A 23,796-nucleotide genomic window follows, 5' to 3' on the forward strand; every position below is an offset into this window, starting at 1 on the left:
TTTTTTTTGAAAAATTGTACGTCATTCCATTACCTTGTGCTTTTTTGGCAACACCTTTATTGCCTTTATTCCTCATGAGTATATGAGCAACATGGTATATAAGATTGCTCACTGTTCACAAAAACTGAAAGGAACAAAGCAAATCAACTGATTCCATTTTTAGTTTCACTAAAGAAATATAAAAAGACGAAAGGAGAAGAAAAAACAGAAAATCGTTTACTTCGCATCCAAACATATAGTAATATTTTCATACATTACCATACATCTGCAAACCCTTTATTCCTGAAGATCTCATCTTAAAGCAGCATTGCCCTAGACAATCCTTACAAAAACCTCAAAACCTTTTTATTCTGTGATGCAACCATTGAAACAGTAAGCGTTATCTACCCGCATAATTTACAGCTCGAAAGGAAGCAGTAGCAGTGACCGTAGGAGTGGCACAATAATCTACAAATATAGGAATCTAGAGGAAGTAGCCATAAAGTTCCAGAAAGCAAATGCACAAGTTCCATGGATTTGAAGCATCGGTTGTTGGGGCTGTTAGAAGAACACGGAAGAATCTAAATGGAAGTAAAGCGTTTGGTCCAGTTACTGCCCATGATGCAAACTGACCAGGTTTGCAGACCGTCTGATCGTTCTCATGTACTCGCAAGTTCGTCCAAGTTTTCCCATCGAATGACCCCTAAACAAATGCACGTAATGATAAGTTTGCAAAAGGAGAGCAAGGATAAAGACAGAAAACGAGAGATAAGCTTTACCTGAAGATTCCAGTATCTGATGAATGCCCTTGAACCATCTTGTCTTAACGTGTAGTAATTGCACATCAGCTGCATCCAAAAGAAATAACATTTGATGAGGCGATAACTTAAAAACAAAGGAAGTGAAGGCTGCAGTAAAGCTTATCACTTGAATACCCTTGTTTCATAAGGATTATAAACGGATTGTTTCGAAAAGGAAAACTTTGAAAGCCCAAAAGCTACAAGATGGCCTACAATTCTTCTGTCCGCTCACTCCAAAGAGCTTAGAAGCACGGCCATTTGGTCAAGTATTCAATTCCTTTTGTTTTCTATGCCCAAGGCAACAAGTTGCAATCCATGCTTTAACTTTACTATATTTCAATAGTGCTACAGAATAAAGAGATGAACCTGATGATCTTCGCCAATATCTACCATCCACCATGAACAAGTTTTCCCATCTTCCACGCGAAGGCCCGTAAAGGAAGTTCCCTAAAAAGGGCAATCAACCTAGTTAACAGAGCACTCTCAATTGGTATGAAAAAATGTTTTGCACAGAAGTTTCGCCACATTACCTGGTAAGTTCTCGAGACCAGAACCTTTGGATCTGTATATCTTGAAGGTGGACTGCTTGTTGTAATAGTAATTTTCTGGAAAGTAAAAGAACAAGAGGTTTAGCGATGAATTTACCAAAACTGAGAAAAGCGCTGAAACAAGAACGTCTAGAAGCTTGAGAACCTACCTTTGAAAGAATGGGATTAACCCACTGGTGCTCTCCATATGATGTACCGGCAAAGAATAGAACTCCGTTGCTGTCCCCATCACAAATGTACTGCAGCTCCTTATAACTAGACCGTCTATGTTGATATCTCACACTGCAAATACCAACAAGAAAACTTGATACAGTACTTCTGGCCAGGCCACTTATAAAGTAAAAAGGTGTTATTCTAAGGCAACTTGAATTTATCTATTTATTTTTAAAGAAACTTGCTAGCTTGGAAAAAACTACAAATTTCATGTGCTCATAAGAACGAAAACTCTTTTGACAACTTGCTAAGAGAAGTTATAACAAGAACAGTTTAATGGTACATGTGCTTACTCGGGTCACCAAACATCAAGCAGATTTGGAAAGTTTACATCTAAGTATTTCCAACGAGGTGAAATCAAGAAATTTATCCAAAAAAGCAGTCTCGTGAAAAAATAAAATAACCCCATCAGATATTACTAATTAAGGCTGAAACATGTGTTTAGTCCCCGTGTTTTAGTTCGTGTAATGTTTGATCCTTAAACTTCCACGTCCTATGATTTAGTGTCGTTAGAGAAATGTAACAGAGCCTTTGCATAAAAGATCTTGTTCAACGAAACTATAAGGAGGCAGTGAACATGTTCAACTAGATCTTACTAAAGTAACATTATTTCCTTTCCATCTTACAAATCAGATATAATAATCTCTTAAACTTTAAGATGATGAAATATGACATCACTATCATAAAAATAGAATCAGTAAAAAATGAAAAAGCACATTACTTGTTCTTCTTCTTGTCCTCTAGGCTTGATGGTTCAAGTTTCACGAAGTCGATAGCTTCCTTCACCTGATAAAGCTCAACAGAAGAAAATGGTAAAGTTGAAGCATTGATTTTATCATATCATATCTTATTAACACCAAAGGAAATGATTCACTCACAAGATTCTTAAAGGTACGAATCTTCCTGCTAATGCTACTGTTCTCCAACTGTATGATAATCATAGGAAACCAAGATTGAAAAAGTTTGTAATTTTAATTACAAGCTAGGAAATCTTTTAACTGCAACATGCATACCTTCTTCAACAAGTCATATGGGAGCAATGGAAATCGCACGAGAGAAAGTAAATCCTGAACAGATTGAAGTCTCTCACCAAAAAGGATTTCAGGGGTTGAAAATGTCATAAGCTCATCTACCGCCATCCACCCACATAATTCACTTGCTTCTAAACCCCACATTAAGATTGCATTGAGTACTTTTTCCTCAGACGTCACTGTCAAATCAGGGCACTGCAAGAACCACTTCACCTAATGACGATAAACGTCCAAAAACATCTAAACAGACATAGTTTTCCACAGGTTTTCCTTTCTTAATCATATAAGATTTTCATAAGAGTCTTACTACATTATCAGGGCAAAGAAATGGTCCCACGTAAATAATCTTCTTAATAGAGAAAGCAAAGCAACTATCAAGTACAAAAATTTTTATGGGCTTCACAGACAATAGCTTCAAGTAGAAATTGCTTTAAATCAGGGGAAATGTGGGGATGTCGATTTGACAAGCGGTTTTATGATGTCATTTCTAAAACTAGATAGTGAATAGTTCAGCTGAAGCACTTCTATTGATCTAATTACCCCCATTAACCACCATCACTGCATCCATAAATTTTAATTAAAAACCAAATCCCTCTTTCACTAAACCTAGAGTTGTTTCAGAGTAGCTTTATGATAGAAGATACTCCAACGTAGCAATAAATACTTGTCCTAAAATTCTTAACCATTAGTACCCATAAAAGAAAGCAGTAAAAACGTGATCCCATACCTGAAGGATTTTGCGGAAAGTTGACTCATCTAACATAACAAATTCAATGTTTGCAGTCGTACAATAATCAAAGTGCATTGAGAACTTCCTCTCACAAGTTTCTTCAATGAGCTTACAGCATGGAATTGATGAAACAACTTGAAGGATGGAACATACTGAGTCCTGCAACAAAGTTCAACAGTTAGCTTCGGAAGCAAAGTCCAACTTTCCCAAAATTGTCTGCTTCCTCGTCCATTAAACTTGTGCATAAACAAAAAATCTTGATGTATGACCATCTTCCACTAGGAGACTCCATCCCTGCATATAATATGTACAATATCAATACTTCTATAATTCACTATCGTAAAATGATTCTCTTCTTTTGTTCTCAGAACCCCGAAACTGCATGACGCTCCTCCCTTTATCTTCCAGTCATACAAGTACAATAAGAAATAATGAAAAATCCACAAAAAAATTAACAAAAGAATTAAATACATCCTCTTAACAAGTGTACAAGTAAGGATTACCACACTACCTCCGAAAGGCATTCTAGAAGTATTTTGCAGCATTCTTGATGAAGAAGAGAGACACCAAATTGATCAGCTAAAAATAGTAGTTGAAGTAACAAGACATCAGATTCCACTGTACCATCTTTACTCAATTCTCCACTATACATGAACTTGAGCATGGTTTGAAAAGCTTCTGGTGATACATCCCTAATATAAACCTCAGAGGATGCTGTTTCACTCATTCCGTTGGTAAACATCTGCCCACGTACCACCAGAACAGAATTTTTAAACATAGGAAGAAAAAACACATATACACTAACCTGAGACAAAAAGTATACAGAGACAGCAAATTGTAGTTGAAAGCATCCTGACCCTTATATGAAGGCACAGTAGGTATCAACTATAGGAAACTCGTTATCAAACATAGAAGAGGTGCGGTCATACCTAAGCAAATATTGCAAAGAATCTCTAATTTGTTTTTCTGTCTTCATTATAAATTACAAGCCAAACCTTTCAAGTTGCATTTCAATTATCAGTTCTTACTCCGCAGTCCACTATTAAACAAAGTTGTGTAATCACAGAAGTTCACCAAAAAAAATTAATTGTACAAGCATGCCAAGGATCAAGGAGCATTTTTTATCATGGAACATAAAAAATCTTGAAAATCCTACCAATAGAGTGAAGAACACAAACTAAAAGATGCATAACCATGTGATTGAGAAAAAACTATACAGGAATGTGGCCTCCAATAACTTTGCTTTGAGGATTTTGTTTACTGTTTTTCACAAGAAGAAACGTTGTGCTCAACATTCCCAAAAAAAAAAAAAGACAATAACAAAGTAATAATAATAGCAATAACATAATTGCATTAGATGAGATGTATCAATTGCTCACCCTTTCAAATGGCATGCTCCATAAGCTAAGAATGATTTTGTGCACATGGGCAACAAATCCGTGACCTTGTATATAGATGGACACATCACTGAACTCGCTAGTACATTGTAATTGTTTGAGCCTCTGTATGTTTAGTGGAAGCCCGGAGGGGAATACTGTAGTACAATGGGGCTGAGTCCTTGGATATGATAATTCCACCCTATTGCCCGAGTCCAACAACTTTTTGTTCAGTTTTAATTGTCCCATCATGTCATCACACTGGTTCACTAACGCTATCACTTCAAGTTGTGAGGCTAAATCCCTCAAGGAACCAAGTTGGGACTCCAGAATCTATAGTAAATAAGAATCAAAGATCGTCAATCTATTAAACATAATAGTTATTTAGTTGTATCTGTGATGAGATTCAAATTGCCTGCTTTTGGTGCAGCTTAACAGAATATCAAAGTAGATCTAGAATCAATTCAAGCCTAACACATTAGGCAAAAAACAAATGGTCAAGACACAAAACAAAAAGGGGCAGAAAGAGGTAAGAGCGGAAAGTTTTTATGTCAAAGCTATCTGTATGATGTCAAAAGACAACAAGCCATGTCCATAATCTGATAAATAATTATGCATTCAGCCAAAAGTAGCAAAGAGGATATATATATATAGAAAAAACATACGATCAGAGAAATTACCTCAGTTTGACCTGTGTAAATATATTGGAGAAGAGCATGGAGAACTGGATATGATACTCCATGTAGCTGCACGACAACTTGCGACAAATTCGAGGGAAAGTTTCCCGAAGCAAATAAGATAGCTTTATGAGCAGGCACAAGCGTTTCTCCAGAATCTACACAGAAAAGTATGTCTGATAAATCCCAATTTTCAAGAAAATGTTCGAGGCCCCAGTTCTTGTAATCTTTGTATTCATCTTCAAACTCCAATTCCACATCGTCCTCCCCTTCATCACCATTATCCACATGCTTCCACAAGGAAATATGATCCTGCGTCAGCGGCAAAACATTAACATTTCTATATCCCACATGTTTATCCCAGCTACTAAGCCCAATATACTGAATGCTGCAGTTTGGATTTGTATCAAGCCATTGAAAGACCATATTCTGAAAAGGGTATCTTCCCTTCCCAATGCTGATCAAACCATCATAGACACTGATCCAATAGCTTTGAAACGCTGAGGAACTGCAAAGAGCAACACCTTCTACATCAACAACAGTTCTCCCATCGGCTATAATCCTTAGACGTCGATTTCGGTGACTACCTATTATAACCGTATAATGAGGACTCATATCTCGTTTGTAATGGTAATGTTGACTCCCCACGTTCTCTCGGAACACCAGTGTGACATCATTATGAGCGGAAGCTTCAAAAGCCACACACCCCCGTCCTGCTTCCCGAAATCTTAAATCCTTAAGCCAAGCACACTCAAAAGGAGCCACCGTGATGGAGTTCTTCTCCTTCTTATCCATCATCAGACCTCAAGAATATTGGAATATCCACTCCCCAGAGCAAGAACAACAGTTGAATTGATAGGAACCTCAAATAATTATATGGATGGCAAACTTGTCTACCTGGTAAGAAACACACTGTCGCAGTTTGAGTGGATGATATAGACAGAAATGAATATGCGGGATATAAGAAACTGCTTAAAAGCACTCCTAGTTGGAAGAAAAAAATAAGCTCCAATCAGTAAATAAGAACATACTAGCCAGTGAATAAATCGGTGGAGATGGATTGTGAACCAGATTTTATTCTACAGGTACCCCATTATCCATGACAATCTTAGAGGACAAAAACAAAGACCTACAACTATTCAAATATCTCAATCACAGGATATCTAGAAATTGCTAGAAGAACCCAACTGGACCAAGAATCTTAACCCACAACAAACAGCAACACCACTAACAAACGGAGGTTTTGTTCGCATAGATTTCCCGAGAACATACGACAAATAGATGCAGAAAACGTTAAAATCACTCCACTGAAAAATCTCGAAAAAGAGGATTCAATCTCCAACATAAATTTAATAAGAAAATAAAAAGGCAAACGCAAAACCCACCTCAAATAATTTTGGATCATATTGAAACAAATCGATCGATACTCATCGCAGGTATTGGATTGGCGCCATTAGTATTTAATGGAGCTTCACCTCTCCAAGTATATATCTAAACACAGCACGAAACGAGGGCCATTACTTGATCCAGATATTTGCACAACTTGCGACATGGACAGCTTGTTTTGATTGATGACATGAGAGAACCGACGGATATATTTTTGGAATTTTCTTCTGTTTTCTTTCCAATTATCCACAGAAAGGGCAAAATATCTTCAAACCGCCATCAAAGTGCGTGGCAGAGCTAATCTACTCGACTAAACGACAGGATGAACCAAATCGATTATCCAAAAACCCAATTCGTCATTTCGTTTTCAAACAAAAATTCACAATCACGATTAATATAATAGCATAGATCTTTGTATTTCTTACCCATTACAGTGCTCCAAAACTTTGCCTTCCATTTTTTACTTTTCACATAGAATCAACCTTTTTTATATATCTTTATACGTATAAATATAATCAAACCATCAGACGTGATCCTAAACTCTACATTAATAATTGCACCAATTTAACTCCAAAACTCTATCAATTTAAACTTATCATTATGTTTTACAAATTCAAAATTCAATGTTTGAATCGATACAATTCATTTACATTTTCCCTTAGTTTTTGATAAGTATTTGGAGAAAAGGGTTTGAACACTTTATTGATATGACTATGAATAGGATCAAAATATTCATCCATATCTATAAAAGTTAAAATTGGATTAATGAATAAACATATATCTTTTATAAATACTTTGCTTAGTAATATTTTTTTATAAATATGTAGTAAACATGAGAATAAAATATTACTTTGAATCCCTTTTTTATTTACACGATATTACTTGATATTACTTGATATTACTTGATATCCATCCATATAATCCTAAAAATAAAATATTACATTGATATTAATATTGGCATCGATATTTCAATTGTTTGAAGTTAACACAACCATTATGCATAATAATGATGTTTTGATTTTCGTAAAATGTAAATAAGATGGCAAAGTTAAATATTTTTATTACTTGATTTTTCAGTATACTTTAACGGAGAAGAAATGGATCTCAAATATTTGTAATGAGTATAAAAATTGGTCGTTATTTAGCATATGTTTATATAGACTTTCATTACGGGTAGAGGATTGTTTGAATTTCAAATGAATGTTTTAGGCTAAATTACATAAGTATCCCTCAACTTTGAAAAAAAGTATTATGAAGTTTTCAAAAGTTTCAAATATATCCTCAAACATTCGAAAATGATTAAAAAATGCTCACAATGTTAAAGTTTTGTTTCAAAAATACATTGACCTTAAAAAGGTTAAGAAATATTATCATTTATTTAAAATTTACACCAATTTTCTCACAAACTAAAAACAAAATCAAAATTTTAAGTTAAAACCATAAATTTTAAATTAATTTTATTATTAACACACAATAGTTCACATTTGTCAAATTAAAAAATGCATTTGACTATTAACTGACGATGACATAGATTTATTAATACGAGAATTTTTTTATTTGACTAGTTATAGTTGTACTATAATACGATGACATAAATTAGTTTTAAAGATAATTTTTTCAAAAACTTCATCAGATTTTGTCAAATTTTATATTTTAATCAAGGTTTAAAATGCAGATGTTGATTATAGAAATTTTGATCATGACACATATTTATGAAATTTTATAAAAACAATTATAAACTAGTAAATAAATATTTTATTATTTTCAAATTAGTAACGTGTAGTTTATATTAGTGTTATTTTCATATTTACTTATTGTGATTGATCGATTCACCCCGATATATTGAAACCCTTGAAATGTGAAAATATCAAATATCCACATTTTTGTTTTAACTTAAAATTGTGGTTTTTATTTTGAAGGCCAAGAGAAATTTGGTATAAAAATGTAATATCGGGTGAGTTTAGAAGTATTTTTTATTCGAACATCGAAACTTGAGGAACATTTTTTATAATTTAGCTATTTTTTTAATATAACAAATTAGGTGATTTTATCGTAACCTCATGTTACGATCAATTATAATTTATCCAAAAAAAAATCACCTTTAAACTTAAATAAATGTTGCAAATTTTACCCTAATAAACCTTACCAATTAAAGATCATCATTCTACAAAAGACACAAAAATGGAGAAAAATGAATATCTTTTTTTTTTCCTTTTTGTCCAAATTAGAATTATCATTCAGAAGGAAAATAAAGAAGGCAGGGGCAACTTGTGTTGCTCTTTCTACAACAACATCCCATTTCCCCCCAACCCAAAAAGGGAAGAATTGCAAAGCAAAAGGTTAGCCAGCCCAATTAAAAAAAGAAATTATTCTTGACACACTAAAAAAAAAAAAAGACTTTTTTCTTTTGTTCCTTTCACACATATATTCACAAAATCAAAAGCTATCACAATCTTTCTTCCAATAGAAAGCCTGCTGGCTCACTTCTAGCAGCATATCCAAACTTTGATGTGCAATACTTCCTGTGAACTCCTGTCAATTTCCCTGTCCCTGCTTTCTTATGAAACCCCACCATCAGCTTTGAACATTCCCTAAAAACCACAAACCCACAATTCTTTATAAATTCCATCATTGTAAAGTTAATAAGATACAAACACACATGTACTACAAACATCTTTCTCTACTTACAGAAGTTGTTCTTGTGAATACCCAGTGTGCCACTCACTGGTTTTGCTCCATTCTTTGAAGCCATTCAATGTGCATTGAGCAGTGAAGACTGCAGCAGCAGCCATTAATGAAGGTCTATACTTCAGCATTTCATATTCTACTAGACAGAGCTCCACCATGAAGAAAGAGAGGAGGTCCAGCTACGTAAAAAAAAAAAATGGAAATGACAAGACATTAGAATGTAGCCTAAGTTGTTGTTATTTATGTTGTGGCTTCATTTCTGCTGTTTTTTCTTACCTCTCTATCAGATTGTGCAGCTTTGAGAAACCTCCTCATGAAGACATAAGGAGTTGGAACAGACAGATTGAACTGTAAAGTATTGATCATCAACTTCTCCTGCAAAAAATCATTCAATAAAATCATGTCCCTTGTATTCAGAATTCTGCAAGATATCAAGAGAATAAAGAAAACTAACCATGTCAAGAACTTCTTTCCGGCTGTAGGCCTTGTCAGATATGAGAATAAGATCATCCACAACAGGAACAGAAACCTCTTCATACTTGCAGGCAATAAGCATGGCTGTCACTCCAACAAGCTGGAGTTTCTTTCTCACAACTGAGTGAACCGCTAAGAATCTGTCAATCAGGTTGACTGTTAAGTACAATGTCTCCTCCATCAGCTCAAATTTGTAGTGTACCTTTGAACAAAACATCATGTACTGCTTTGTTAGTTTCTTCATAATGAAATGGAGTTCATGTTCATATAACATAAACACTCTCTCACTTGTGGAAGTATTTATGGTAATTAGCACAAGCCTCACACTGTGCGGTGATCATCAAGTACTGAATATTAATTCAAGAACAAATGAGAATCCACATGGACTTCATTATTATAAATCATCACAAATATTTCGTCCGTTATTCTCCTACGTTTAGGACAACAAAACACTCCGTATCTCTATAATCCTACGAGATTGGATTGTTCACTTTTGACACGGCTTCACCCAAGATGTCTTGTACCAATAGAGATGATGTTCCATACTACATACCGTTATCTTTTCCTTAATAGTTGCATTTTCAATTGCCTTGCTACCTCACTACTAAACTAACCTCAATTAGCCAGTCAATGAGAATCCCTCTCATCCTCTCGTTGATATCTGCTTGCTGAGCCATGTAGTTTGGTGAGACACAGCCAGAAACCTGTGAAGAGGAGCATTTTAATCAGAAACAAGGACCCTGAAGGAACAAGAACGAGAACGAGAACATGAGGTTTATGTTTTAGACTTGTCTGGAAGATTCTTCATTCTTTACCTCGGATTTCCTATAGTAAGCATACAAGTCATCAATGTACTCCACAACAGCTAGTTGATCACTTTTATCGCGGCTGTCTATGTCAGTGACTGGTTCTTCTTCTATATCTTCCATTTCCACCTCCTCCTGTAGTTTAATTAAATGCACGTCAATGGCGCAGTTCAAGGAAAGAATGAGTGAGTTGTGATACAAAATGAAAAGGTTTCAAATCATTACCATTCTGTCAATTTCGTCCAACATTGCTTCTGTGTGTTGAACAAACATTGGAACTGCTGATTCACCCATGGAATCATCTTCCTCTATGGTGGTGTGATGATCTGAAAACTCTTTTCTAGTTACAGCAGATTGCAGTGGTTTTTTATCTACCTCAGGCACAGGTGGTTGGTGCTTATTCGCCAGCTGAGCTGCAAACTTCCTAAAACAAACAAGAAAATAAAATGCAGATCAAGAAGCTGTGATTGAAATTGCAGACAAGTATCACACAAAGGCTTTATGAGGCTGGTTTACTGACCGAGTGATGGGTCGATGAATTGGAATCGGAGGGTCTTTATTGTTGAGGAAAACTTCAGTTCTGAGAATTAAGAACAATCGTAAGATCTAGAGTTGAAACACAGAAAGAAACAAGGGAGAAGCACTCGGGTCCTAGATTAAAAAGCAAGAAAGAAACAAAAGATGCCATGGGGATTTTCATTGTCCTGGATTTTCTTAGGAACCAAACAGATTAAAAGATCATTACTCTGTTAAGCCTCTTTTCAGGACTGCACAGGGATGAGGGACAGGAGGTGCTGCTGCAACATTTCCATTAATGCTGCTCAAAGCTCTGCGGTTTTGACCCATCCCCACGACCAATTTGCCACCGCCACCACCACCAATTCGTAAACTCCCTTTAAAATTCATCCAAGAGAAAAAAAAAAAATCATTTCCATTACAGGCCTCGAGAGAAAACTAATTTCAAATAAAATAGAAATCCCCATTCTGAAGAAACGCCTAAAAAAAGTTCATTCCTAATTCAATTACCATGGAGATTTGCCCGTCCGATCACTCCAGGATTGTTCTCATCCGATCCAGCCATTTCCTTCACCTACAGATCGTAACCCCCACAAGATTTCACAATCAAATCGCCATATCCACAGCCAGTCAAAGAAGATCGAACATTACAGTCAAAGAATACGAACTATTCATTCAAGCTATGGAGGGAAAAAAAATTCAAACTTCAAAAGAATGAGAGAAGATTCCATCAAGAAGCGCATACCCAGATCGTGAATCGCAAAAACCAACCTTCTAAAATCAAGAACTCCAAAAAATTCCTTTCAGACTTCTGATCAAAAAGGTTACAACAGTTGCTAATGAGTCCCAGCCGGTGTTCCCACTTTCAAACGAACCAGAGAGAGACAACTTCGAAAAACTTCCATCGGTAGCCGGCGCGATCTCTCTCCTCCGATACGCCGCCGCTTCTCACAGTCTAAGAAGTAGATCAGTGGCGCTCTTCTCCCTCTCCCTCTCTCTCTCTCTCTCTCTCTCTCTAGTACAAAAGAAAAGATGAGAAAAATAAGAAAGAGAGAATGAAAATACAAATTCCAAACTGCATAAGCGAAATAGAGACGTAAACAGCGGATATATGTCCGCACATGGTCCTGCTATGAAAAAATTTGAATCTAACGGCTAGTGAATCATAGCCGTTGGATCTCTTTGATGAAAAGTCGCGTGGTTCTCTGCGCTCCTCAACGGTTACCTCTCCATGTGCTTTCAAATTTTCTTCCCGTTCACTTCCAAAATCCTTTTTCAACCCTAAAACCGTCTTTTCCTTCCCTTTAACGTTTATTTTTTTTTTTCGCATTCCAATAATAATTTCACCTCACCTAATTAATTAACCCATCATTCAATTATTTCAGTTTTTCTAAATTAATTCTCTTAATTCTTAAGAAAATAATATATATTTTTAATAATGTTGTTTTATTTTTAAATTGGTCAAAGTATTTTATTTTTATTTTTTACAATTCTTTCATTATTTGAATTATGTTGTTTAATTGAATTATAAATTTGAACGCCAACTCATGCATTCAAAATAGATAAATACCATTTTGACCTTATGTTTTAAATATTCAATTTTACTTCACAAATTTAGTTCATCCAACTAATTTCTTTTTATTTTCTATTACCATCTCGATAAAAAATAATTTTGATAAATTAAATTTAAAATTCATGAAATTAATCATTCGTTTTATAATATTTGCTCGTAGTTTATAATTTAAACTCAAAATAAATCGTGGATTATCTTTTAAATTAATTTTTTCTAAGAGATTTTAACAATTAGTTAGATTTGGATTACTCTTGACCATTATCTTTTACTAATTTGTTTTTGTAGTTTTTATTTATCTATTTAAAAATTTATTTTTGGAGTTGATTTCTTTTTTCCTTTTTCAAATGTGGGTGATTAAATTAATTAATTGTGTATATATAAATTTAGGATATTTTAAATATTGAATTGCCCATTACTTTGTTTCCTTATTCCTTCCTCATTTAGGAAAAAGTTGGATCTACCACACCACCATATATATCTCTATTAATCTATCTTTTCCATATTTCTATTTCTAGGGAGAATATTTTGGCAAATTAGGGCCTGTGTATGGTAGATCTTCTTGGTTGTCTCTTGGGGTGAACATTAATATTAGTATTGATCAAATCAAAATAAGTGTTCACGAATCAAAAACGTATTTGTAGTATAGTATCGATTCGGTTCAAATTTGCATTTGAACTTTAACTGAAAAAATTTGTAATATTGGTTTTGAGCTTGGACATGTGACTTTCGCCTAATTGAAATTTGAATTTTAAAATCAGGAATCGAGCTTAATGTTTGTTTATTTGATTCCAAGTATAAAAATTATTTGGTTTGGTTTGATATTTTATCAACAAAAAAAAACAACTCAAACCGAACCATGAACATCCTTAGATTTCACGCTGAGACTTGCAAAGATATAATGGTACGAGATAATTTATTTTGTATAAAAAATTAAACCAACAAAAAAAAATGATAATAAATAATGACGAGAAACTACAAAAGTTATCGATGTGAGTTTGCTCAACTCGTCTAAAATACATGCCAATGACCACTGAATCTATAATTTGAATTTGAATATCCTTTTGCTCGAAAATCTAGTTCATAATTTTTTTAATTTGTGTGTTACTAAACTTTATATTAAAGATAAATTAAACATGCATACCTAATCTTAGTAGCTCTTATACTTTATAAAATGTTGAAAAGTGCATACGAAGTTAAACCGAAGATGACCTCTATGTTAATCCTTCGTTTTTCACACAACATAAAATGTCATTATTAGTCACAGTACATAAGTATATTTGACAGTGTTATTTAGCTCGATCAACACTGATTGTTGTCCCCTAACGTGTATCAAATTGCAACATTTTACATTTTATTGTATTCTTTTTCTTTCACATCTATATATAGATATTAACTAAGTGACTAGTGATGCTAAAATTAAAAATAAAAACGAATTAAAAACTTACAAATATTCCTTTTCATTAATTATTGGGCGTGTTAATTATTTATTATTATCCTTTTAAAATTACTTCCCATGGAGGTCCAGTCAGCATCAAGATTCCCTCCGCTCCGCCACTGAGAAATGCTTCGATTGCGGATTGCCACGCGGCATGTTTTGATTGCGTTTACACACTGCCACGTCGGAATTATGTATTGCGTGTAGGAATCAAACAGCTCTCGTGATTGGGTGCTTTAAATGATGAGTCAACCGTCTTTGTCAGAAGTCAAAGAAGCCTGCACCGTAGGATATTAAAATGTGATGAATCTAACGGCAGCGATTGCGTAGTTGTTCAGTAATCGGAGGGGTAAAATTGCCGACATTATGGGTTGTTCTTGCAGAAAACATCAATGTGATTAAACAAACTAATTACTAATCAGTGCTTAAGATTATTATAATTTTGAAATGGGGACCAATGTTACTTTGATTGATTTTGATATTATAAAGTGGAAATTTCAAAAAATGTATTGTGTAAAGTTTGAGATTAATTAATTTTTCTTATCAGCTTGTAATTGTCAGTTTGTCCTTATGTTGGACTGTTTGTTTTACTTTATTAAAGACCGTTTTGGGACGTGATTATAATTTAACATTTGTTAGAGAAGGAGGAGATTCGTGTTATATAGATATTGATAATTTATTGTGAGTTCTTCAGTGATTTGATAATTGATATGAAAGGGTTATTCTACCGGATTTTTGTACGGATGACTTAGTCTTAGTGGATGTCAATACAAACAATCAAATTGTATAAAACAAATTAAATCTAACAGGTTGCTTATGTTGTAGAGCACCGAACCATCATTTGGAGTGCATTGTTATGTTCGATATGTTTCACCCAATGTCGAACCCTTTCATAGTTTATTATTATTATTACTATTATCAGTTGAATGACTATTGATTTGAAAAAAAATCTCGATTGGTATAAATACTATGTTGTTGTGCAATGGGATAGATATTCTTAGGCGATATTGTTTTTTTTATGCTAGTAGAAAAGTTTGTTTTCATATCTATTTTTTAACTGGATCATTATACTTTATGTTTAAAATAATTAAATTGTGCCTTTAAAAAATAAAATATTTATTGTTATATACTCCACTTGACTTGACTAACTTTCTTAGTGAATAATAAATTCACATACTACTCGGAATAACGTTAAATAAGATTGTACTTTGTTGTAACTTGCAATCATTTAACATTTTGTTTGTGTTATTAAATATTAATGTTTAAATTTTAAGTTTATAATGATTATTTTATTTTGTTACCTATTTGTTGATGCTTTTTAAATAGGAGAATTGTCAAAAGTAACAAATTTGACAAAATATTTACAACATATAATACAAAAAAAATTATATCAATAATAAACCTTAACATACACTAATATACTTTTATTAATTATATTGATGACGTCTATCAATTTTTATAGTTAATAGATTATAAAATTTTGTTATAACTTGTAAATAGTTGTTTTGAAAGAGATTAAATGCCGAATTTTTTCTATAATTTTTAATTTTTTCGTTAAAATATTAAAGCAGTTTACAAAAGTATAGAAAAATTAATCATAAACTATTTAAAGGCAATTTATATTTTTTTCTCTTCCACACATACACACACATATATATTTTAAATAGTTTGAATATTTCGTTACTTTTTAAAATATTATTTTCTACCTATAACCATTTCTCCTTATAATTAAATATTTTTATAAAGCGAGGGCGAATTTCCGATGAAGCTGGGCTCACTACTCCTATAAGAAGAGCCTGGCCCAACCTCAAAGGCCCATAAAGGTACAAATTTTATCTTTACTTTATTTATTTTGTGACAAATTTTATCCTCAACATAATTATCGTCACCAAAATAAAATATTGTGTATAAACAACGTCGTACTATTTTTCGAACCGACTACACAAATTCACCTTCATTTCATTACTTGTAATTGAAGAAAAAAAAATATCAACCAAATTCTTTTGCCTTGTAATAGTAATCTATTTGTAGCTCTTGCAAGCCTTCTTACATTCACACAACTACTTGTTATAAACTATGAATGATAAAATATGCTATATTTTGTAAAAATCTTATAAATTTTGCTATTTTTGAAAAAATAAAGAAATTAAAACTCACTTGAAATGATTATCTTTTTTAATTTAAATTCGCTTATGTTGTTAAAACAAATGCCACAAGCACTTGGTGTCCATACAAAAAGTTGATTTTCAATAAATAAACAACAAAACCAACCAAACCCCACAAATCATAATTACTTAATAATGTCAAAAGGAATATTGAGAATATTATAATACAATAAACACTTTTTTTTCAAAGAAATCGAGTCAAGAAAAGAAAAAAAAAAACCCAAATTTGGATGGAAATAAAGAGAGAGGGGACAGCTGAATCTAAAATCACCCAATTAAAATGTGTGGTTTGAAGGAAGCAAAAGCAAATTCCTAAAAACACTAAATTTTGAAAGAAAAAAAAAAAAAAGAAGGAATATGACAAAGAAGCTATATCGTGGGCCCATCTGCTGTGGCTAAGATTGGGCCAAGGCCCATGAACCGCCTTATCCCAAATGAAGCATCTGGCGATGTTCACACAGGAGCACACAGTTCAAGGCCTTGTTAATGCAACGTGGAGGAGTATTAGTGGACCATGTCACTCCTCTGCATGCGTGGCTGTGGTTTTATTTACGCTAAATGACCAAATTTTGGGGATAAGGAACCGCGCTTCTATGACGTCCTTTAATTATCTTCCAATATTATCTCCAAACTCTTCTTTCCAACAAAAACCAATTAAATATTTTTCTCCTTTTTTTTTCACGTACTAACATCACCCGCGGGTCCCCTACTTCTAAGCCAATTTTTGTATCACGGCCCAATATATCACCACTTTCGCCCGTGATATATTGTGCATTCTTTCTTTTTATCACCCAAATTTATTCTATAGCTATAAATTCAATATTATTTCTAAATATTTGCCTTCCTTCTTATTTTAGAAAAAAAAAATGCACCTAACTAACAAATAAATCATGTATTATTCAAAACTTTAACTTAAAATTGAAAATGTTTCAAAATTATCAAAAACAAGCCATTAAAATTGATAGAGTTGTTGAATTTTAATTAGAATTTTTTAAATAATGATAAATATATATAAAAGATTTCTACAATGTCACGATATTTTATAAATTTATAAGAGCATAAAATTTAAAAGTGATGAACTTCTGATAGTTATGTGATTATTGTCTTATTATTTTTCTCTAAACGCTTCTGTCATTTGATGTAATTTTCATATATATATATATAAGGTTTGAATTTTCGGTACTTATATTACTAATAAATTAAAAAAAGTTTAGATAAAATTTTGATTAGTTTAGTTAACAAATTCAATTATGATAGAAATGTTTTATTTTCCTTTTTATAAGTACAAGGAACAAATGTGTTAAAAGCTTCAATCCCTACGAACTTTGAGATAATTGATTTTGTCTTTCTATTAATAAAAAAAATCTCTTGAAAGAACAAACCAACTAAATATTTTAATTTTAGTTAAGTTGAATTGATTTTAAATAAATAAATAGAAACTAAGAGAGTTAATTAATTATTATTTGCTGCCAATGTTATGATTTTGTGTTTTCATTTTATTTAAGTCTAACTAATTGGTTTACATAATACGTGGATTCTTGTCATTCTCTGTAAACTGATCTTGGCTAGGTTAGCTAGACCCTCCAATTAAATAACAAAAGTTAGTGAATTTATTAAATTAAAAAAAGTTAGTGAATCTCTTACGCCACCATTTCTCATGTATGTACCCATGTGATAATGTTACTTACAAATTTCGAATAACAAAATTACTAAAAATATTTACAAAATATTACAATATTTCAAATTCTATTTATTCTATTAACTAATAAATAGTTATAGACTTTGATAAAACCTTGAATTTTGATACTACGTTTGAAAACGTTTTTTTTTTTTTAAATTTAAATGATAAAATTATTTATAAACATAACACAATATTATCATCTATAAGTAGTCCATCGTAAATTATGACGTATAGGTTGTGATATTTTGCTATATTTGTAAACTTTTTTATTTAAAAAAATTGCATCAAATGACAAAAACATTTATATATATATAAAAACAGCTAATGACACCTATTTTTTGCATATTGCGAACATAAAAAATTTAGTGATATCGAATGACTATCAGGTGGTAATCATAAAGCTATCAAACGATAATCATAGAGTTATCGACTTTTAAATTTGATATTTTTGCAATTTAAAAATGTAGTGATATAATATCAAACCTCTTTTATTAGGTGTTTTATTTGAGTACAATCATATAAAAATTAAATAGGTTAATAAATATAAAATTATTATTAGAGAATTGTCATGAATAACATAAAAAAATGAAACCATTTATATATTATAGTAAAATTTTCAAATTAACTATGATAAATTTGGTGTATATTATGTAAATAGTTTTGATATTTTTTAAAATGTTCCTCTACATTATTTAAAGAAAAAAGTTACTGTTATTATTAAACTATTACAAAGAAGGGGATCTTAACATTTTTCAATAATAAATACTTAAAATTTAACAAAATCAATAAACAATATACCAAATACCAATAGTGGAACACACATAATTTGTAGATTATTACCAAATATGTAATATTTTTTTACATGCTTTTTATAATTTTTTAAAAACAATGTGATTTAAACAAAAAAAAAAAGTATGAAAATATATTAAACTAAAATAAATAGAATACAAATATTTAATAAATAAATATAAAAATAAAAAGTGGACTAAATATTTAATTTTAGACTACGTAATAAATTTTGTGCCTTTTCCCATTAAATATAAATAATATTTTTTTTTAGTTTTTGGAAAAACCCATAAAGTACGTACCCTAGTGACCGAAATAGAATAATATTGAAAATAAAAAAAACTTTTGTAATATTATGTAATGTAACATATGCCTAAAATTATGTATACATGTGTGTATAAGTATATATGTATAGGATGTACAATGTATATTTTATATATCTATGTTTAGATGATAGAAGATATTTTTATAGGAAGAATGCCAAACCTATTTTATAAAAGAATAGACAAAGATAAATATCTAAAAAAAGAATAATTTAACAAGATAGACACGTAGTTAAATTCCAAAACATAGGATAAAATTTGTAAAATAAAATATAGTAAAATATTTATAAAACATATTTGTCTATCAATATCTATCATTACTGATAAAATTGAAATTCTACGGTATTTTTGTAAATATTTTCGTCGAATTTATCATTTTTTTTTTATAACACCTCTAAAATTTATTAAGGTTATTCAAAATTGAAGATATTAATCTAAATATTTAATAAAGATTAAAAAAGGAAATATTGGTGTAAGGTTAGAAGTAAAATGAGAAAGGAAAAGTTGGTAGCATTTGTGTAAGAGAAAAAAAGGGAAAAGAATTCATTTTATCGCGAGAAGAGGGAAGAAGATGAGCGTTATTGGGACGTGTGGCAAAGAATAAAATAAATATGAGGTTTAAAAATGCACACAAAAATAAAAAAAAGTGAAAAGAGATGGGGACGCCATTACTAAAGCGGAAGCCACGGAGGCTTTGCTTTTATTTAAATCCTTCCTACCATCTTCTCTCTTCCTTGATCGTTTTCTTCTTTCCATTTTCTCCAAGCCTTCTTTCTTCCACTCTCTCTCGTATCTTCTTCTCTTTCTCCAATGGATCCTTACAGGGTATCCCTCTCTTCATGCCCTAATTCTCATCCCTTCCATTTTCAATATCTTTTTTGTTCCTCCTTATTAATCACGCCTTTGCCTTTACTTCTTTTCTTCAACGTTGCCTTTTTGGCTCTTGATATTATCGATTTTATTATTAGTATTTTATTTTAATTTATTCTTATCGGCATCTTGTTTTTCTCTGCTTTTGTTTCTAATTGTTTGCGTTTTTATCGGATTCCGATACACGGAACGTTTGAGAATTTTGTTTTTCTTGTTTTCGTTTTATATCTTTTTTATTCGATGATGAACGAAGGCTTTGATTCTATGGAGGATGTTTAGCTAGTTTAATTGTTGTGTATATTTTTGCTGAGTTTTTTTTTCATCTTTTTTAACGATGCAGCACCGACCTTCAAGTGGCTACAACACCCCTTTCTGGACTACGAATTCTGGTGCACCAGTGTGGAACAACAACTCCTCGTTGACCGTTGGACCCAGGGGTAAGAATTGGTTTCTGATATTACGGTTTTTGATTTAGTTGTTAAAACATCAGTAAGATTATGTTAATATTGCGCGTTTATTATTATTATTTTGGTTGATATATGGTGGTTTTTATATTATTTGTAATAGAAGTTACTGTGAATCTGGGTTTACAATTTAGTAGTAATGAATTGAGATGTTTGGCAAGCCTCTCCCCTGGTTCTCCCGGTCAAGGCTCGGAGAATTAGCGAGGTTGGAGGCTCTAATATCTAGTTATTAAAAGAGAAGGCTGTTTTCATCTTTGGAAATTCTTAGACGTTAGCTCTAGATTTAATTACAGCTTATACCTGTAAGTAGAGAAGGCCATGGAGATTTGTTTGTTGGTCACATGTGCTTAGAAGCTATTCAAGTTTTCGCCACTTATTAATCCTGCGTTGTGCTCTAATGTGAATGAAGACCAGTTGCTGAAAGTTGATGGTCCATTTTGTTATTAAAGGTGTATATTCTGGTAGTTGTTGAATGTGAGAAAAAAATTAGTCCCCGGAAAACTTGTTTTGTGATTCTTGTCATTCTCATTTACACAATTCGCAATATGTTGTCCTTGCTTGACGAATATTTTCTGCATATCTTAATTCTATAATTTTTTTGGCAAAATTGTTTTAAATCTTGCTCCATATTGGGATGGATAAGAATACCAAAAATGTTTGATTGGTCCATTGTATTTGAAGGACGGACTATCGATGAAAATACTCATATATGCTTTATTTGGCAGGTCCTATTCTCCTTGAGGATTATCATCTAGTGGAGAAACTTGCTAACTTTGACAGAGAGCGAATTCCAGAGCGTGTTGTCCATGCTAGAGGAGCTAGTGCCAAAGGGTTTTTTGAGGTGACTCATGATATCACCAACCTTTCTTGTGCCGATTTCCTTCGAGCCCCTGGAGTTCAGACTCCAGTTATTGTACGTTTCTCCACTGTTATCCATGAGCGGGGCAGCCCTGAAACACTGAGGGATCCCCGAGGGTTCGCTGTGAAGTTTTACACCAGGGAGGTGAGAATTTTAGTTGTTTATGCTTTTATTGGTTGCACATAATTTATAGTTACAACAATTCTGGCATTCCTAATTCAAAGAAGCATAAGAATGCAATGGTTGCGATAAGAGTGTGACCGGCCTGTCTTTTGTATCCTTTGACTTGGTCTATGCCTATTGCATTACTTTTTAGGCTGCACTTCTAGTACGTTTATTAGTCTATTAGATAAAATATTATCATGTTTTAGCATCCAGAAGTACGTAACATGCTATATTTTTGCTGGAATAGAATTTGCATCTTTTGTGCATCTTTTCTTTTGCTCAAATGTAAATACACGCTCTTGTTATGCTTTTTTTATATGACTCATGGTAATACAAATTTGAATCGTCCTTTTATTATCAGGGCAATTTCGATCTTGTGGGCAACAACTTCCCTGTGTTTTTCATCCGTGATGGTATGAAATTTCCAGACATGGTACATGCTCTCAAACCGAATCCCAAGTCCCACATTCAGGAGAATTGGAGAATCCTTGACTTCTTTTCTCACCATCCTGAAAGTTTGAACATGTTCACATTTCTATTTGACGATATTGGCATCCCACAAGATTACAGGCACATGGACGGTTCAGGTGTCAACACCTACACTCTGATTAATAAAGCAGGGAAAGCACACTATGTGAAATTTCACTGGAGGCCTACCTGTGGAGTCAAGTCCTTGCTGGAGGAAGATGCTATTCGTGTTGGAGGAAGTAATCACAGCCATGCCACTCAGGACCTCTACGATTCAATTGCGGCTGGCAACTACCCTGAGTGGAAGCTTTTCATTCAAACTATTGACCCTGATCATGAAGATAGATATGACTTTGACCCTCTAGATGTAACCAAGACCTGGCCCGAAGATATCTTGCCCTTGCAGCCAGTTGGTCGCATGGTCTTGAATAAGAACATTGACAACTTCTTTGCGGAGAATGAACAACTAGCCTTCTGCCCTGCCATTATAGTTCCTGGAATCTACTATTCGGATGACAAATTGCTTCAGACCAGGATCTTCTCCTATTCTGATACTCAGAGGCACCGTCTTGGACCAAACTATCTGCAGCTCCCTGCTAATGCACCTAAGTGTGCCCACCACAACAATCACCACGAGGGTTTCATGAACTTTATGCACCGAGATGAGGAGGTACGGTGTACCTTTTGCTATCTTATATCTAGAAGATGGTGGCGTTTCTTTCTATTTGCATTTCATGTGCATATTTTAGTTACTTGGTAATTTGATTGTTCTGACCCTGTCTTTGGTTATGCTTTGCCTCAGGTGAATTACTTCCCTTCAAGGTACGATCCTGCTCGCCACGCCGAGAGGTATCCTCACCCACCTGCTGTCTGCACTGGGAAGCGCGAGAGGGTCAGTGGTTTATATTTTGCCTTTTTTATTTTTTTAATGTTTAACATCAACTCCCTTTGCTATTGTTTGGTTAACAAATATGCTAACCTTTTGAGCTTCCTCATGACATCATTCGTTACACCAGTGTGTAATTCAAAAGGAGAACAACTTTAAGGAGCCCGGAGAGAGATACAGATCGTGGACACCAGACAGGTAACTTTTATATATTTTGGGTTGTTATTGGAAGAAGAATACACCCATTGTTTTCTTTTCATGTAATTGAGCTGGTGGTTTGTTTATTATTTTGCAGGCAGGAACGATTTATCCGCAGATGGGTGGATGCTTTGTCTGACCCTCGTGTCACCCACGAGATCCGCAGCATCTGGATCACTTACTGGTCTCAGGTGCGTATCTTCGATGTTTATGTATAATGTCAATCTATAAGGCAAACTATTAATGAGGAGATTTAATGGGAGTATGTTTTGATGGTATTATTATGGAACAGGCTGATAGGTCTGTTGGGCAGAAGCTTGCATCTCATCTCAACGTGAGGCCAAGCATTTGAGGAAGTTGTTGTGACTTGTCTGGTGACAGAGTTGGTAAATTATACGGAAAGGGGGAAGCCATTTGAGATGATCAATATATCAGTTGTTAATCCATCATGCTGTTTTATACCATGTTTTGATATTTGCATCTCTCTTTTGTGACTGTTCAACTTAATTAAATGTGTCGATCTAATAAAGCTATTGTTTGTGCTTTTCCACCCTCACATATATTCTCTGCTATATATCATCAATCGTTGCGTTTCTCTTTTTCATCTTTCATTTATGTTGAGTGTGTGTACTATGGGGGAGTTTGCCTGCCTGCTCGGATTCGGAAATCAAGTTATAACGTATAATATTGTCGATGTTG

General features: G+C 33.1%; 3 protein-coding genes across 4 annotated transcripts; 1 reads left to right on the forward strand and 2 right to left on the reverse strand.

Moving 5' to 3' along the window:
- Positions 1–192: 192 nt before the first annotated feature.
- On the reverse strand, positions 193–7,061 carry LOC101222966 (BTB/POZ domain-containing protein At2g30600). 2 transcript variants are annotated; one of them, XM_004145491.3, is made up of 13 exons: positions 6,740–7,061; positions 5,358–6,251; positions 4,681–5,010; positions 3,813–4,043; positions 3,299–3,460; positions 2,554–2,766; positions 2,419–2,466; positions 2,262–2,326; positions 1,477–1,609; positions 1,310–1,384; positions 1,146–1,226; positions 759–827; positions 193–682 (listed from the first exon to the last, which is right to left on the reverse strand). In XM_004145491.3, exons 2-13 carry the CDS (start codon positions 6,150–6,152, stop codon positions 464–466), a joined length of 2,421 nt encoding a protein of 806 aa, XP_004145539.1. In that variant the 5' UTR covers positions 6,153–6,251; positions 6,740–7,061; the 3' UTR covers positions 193–463. The 2 variants fall into 2 exon arrangements, with proteins under 2 accessions (XP_004145539.1, XP_011654264.1); XM_011655962.2 differs by lacking the exon at positions 6,740–7,061 and adding an exon at positions 6,386–6,541.
- Positions 7,062–9,145: 2,084 nt separating this feature from the next.
- On the reverse strand, positions 9,146–12,306 carry LOC101223199 (G2/mitotic-specific cyclin-2). The gene is made up of 11 exons (XM_004145492.3): positions 11,970–12,306; positions 11,735–11,798; positions 11,454–11,601; positions 11,229–11,288; positions 10,934–11,132; positions 10,718–10,843; positions 10,517–10,606; positions 9,883–10,104; positions 9,705–9,803; positions 9,429–9,607; positions 9,146–9,331 (listed from the first exon to the last, which is right to left on the reverse strand). The coding sequence occupies exons 2-11, from the start codon at positions 11,787–11,789 to the stop codon at positions 9,187–9,189; spliced, it is 1,323 nt and encodes a 440-aa protein (XP_004145540.1). The 5' UTR covers positions 11,790–11,798; positions 11,970–12,306; the 3' UTR covers positions 9,146–9,186.
- Positions 12,307–19,862: 7,556 nt separating this feature from the next.
- LOC101202931 (catalase isozyme 1) lies at positions 19,863–23,653 on the forward strand. The gene is made up of 8 exons (XM_011655965.1): positions 19,863–20,012; positions 20,398–20,494; positions 21,247–21,524; positions 21,907–22,683; positions 22,816–22,905; positions 23,030–23,097; positions 23,195–23,288; positions 23,390–23,653. Exons 1-8 carry the CDS (start codon positions 19,998–20,000, stop codon positions 23,447–23,449), a joined length of 1,479 nt encoding a protein of 492 aa, XP_011654267.1. The 5' UTR covers positions 19,863–19,997; the 3' UTR covers positions 23,450–23,653.
- The last annotated feature ends 143 nt before the right edge of the window (positions 23,654–23,796 follow it).

Source organism: Cucumis sativus, chromosome 4 (genome assembly GCF_000004075.3).
Source record: "Cucumis sativus cultivar 9930 chromosome 4, Cucumber_9930_V3, whole genome shotgun sequence".
Lineage (NCBI taxonomy): Eukaryota > Viridiplantae > Streptophyta > Magnoliopsida > Cucurbitales > Cucurbitaceae > Cucumis > Cucumis sativus.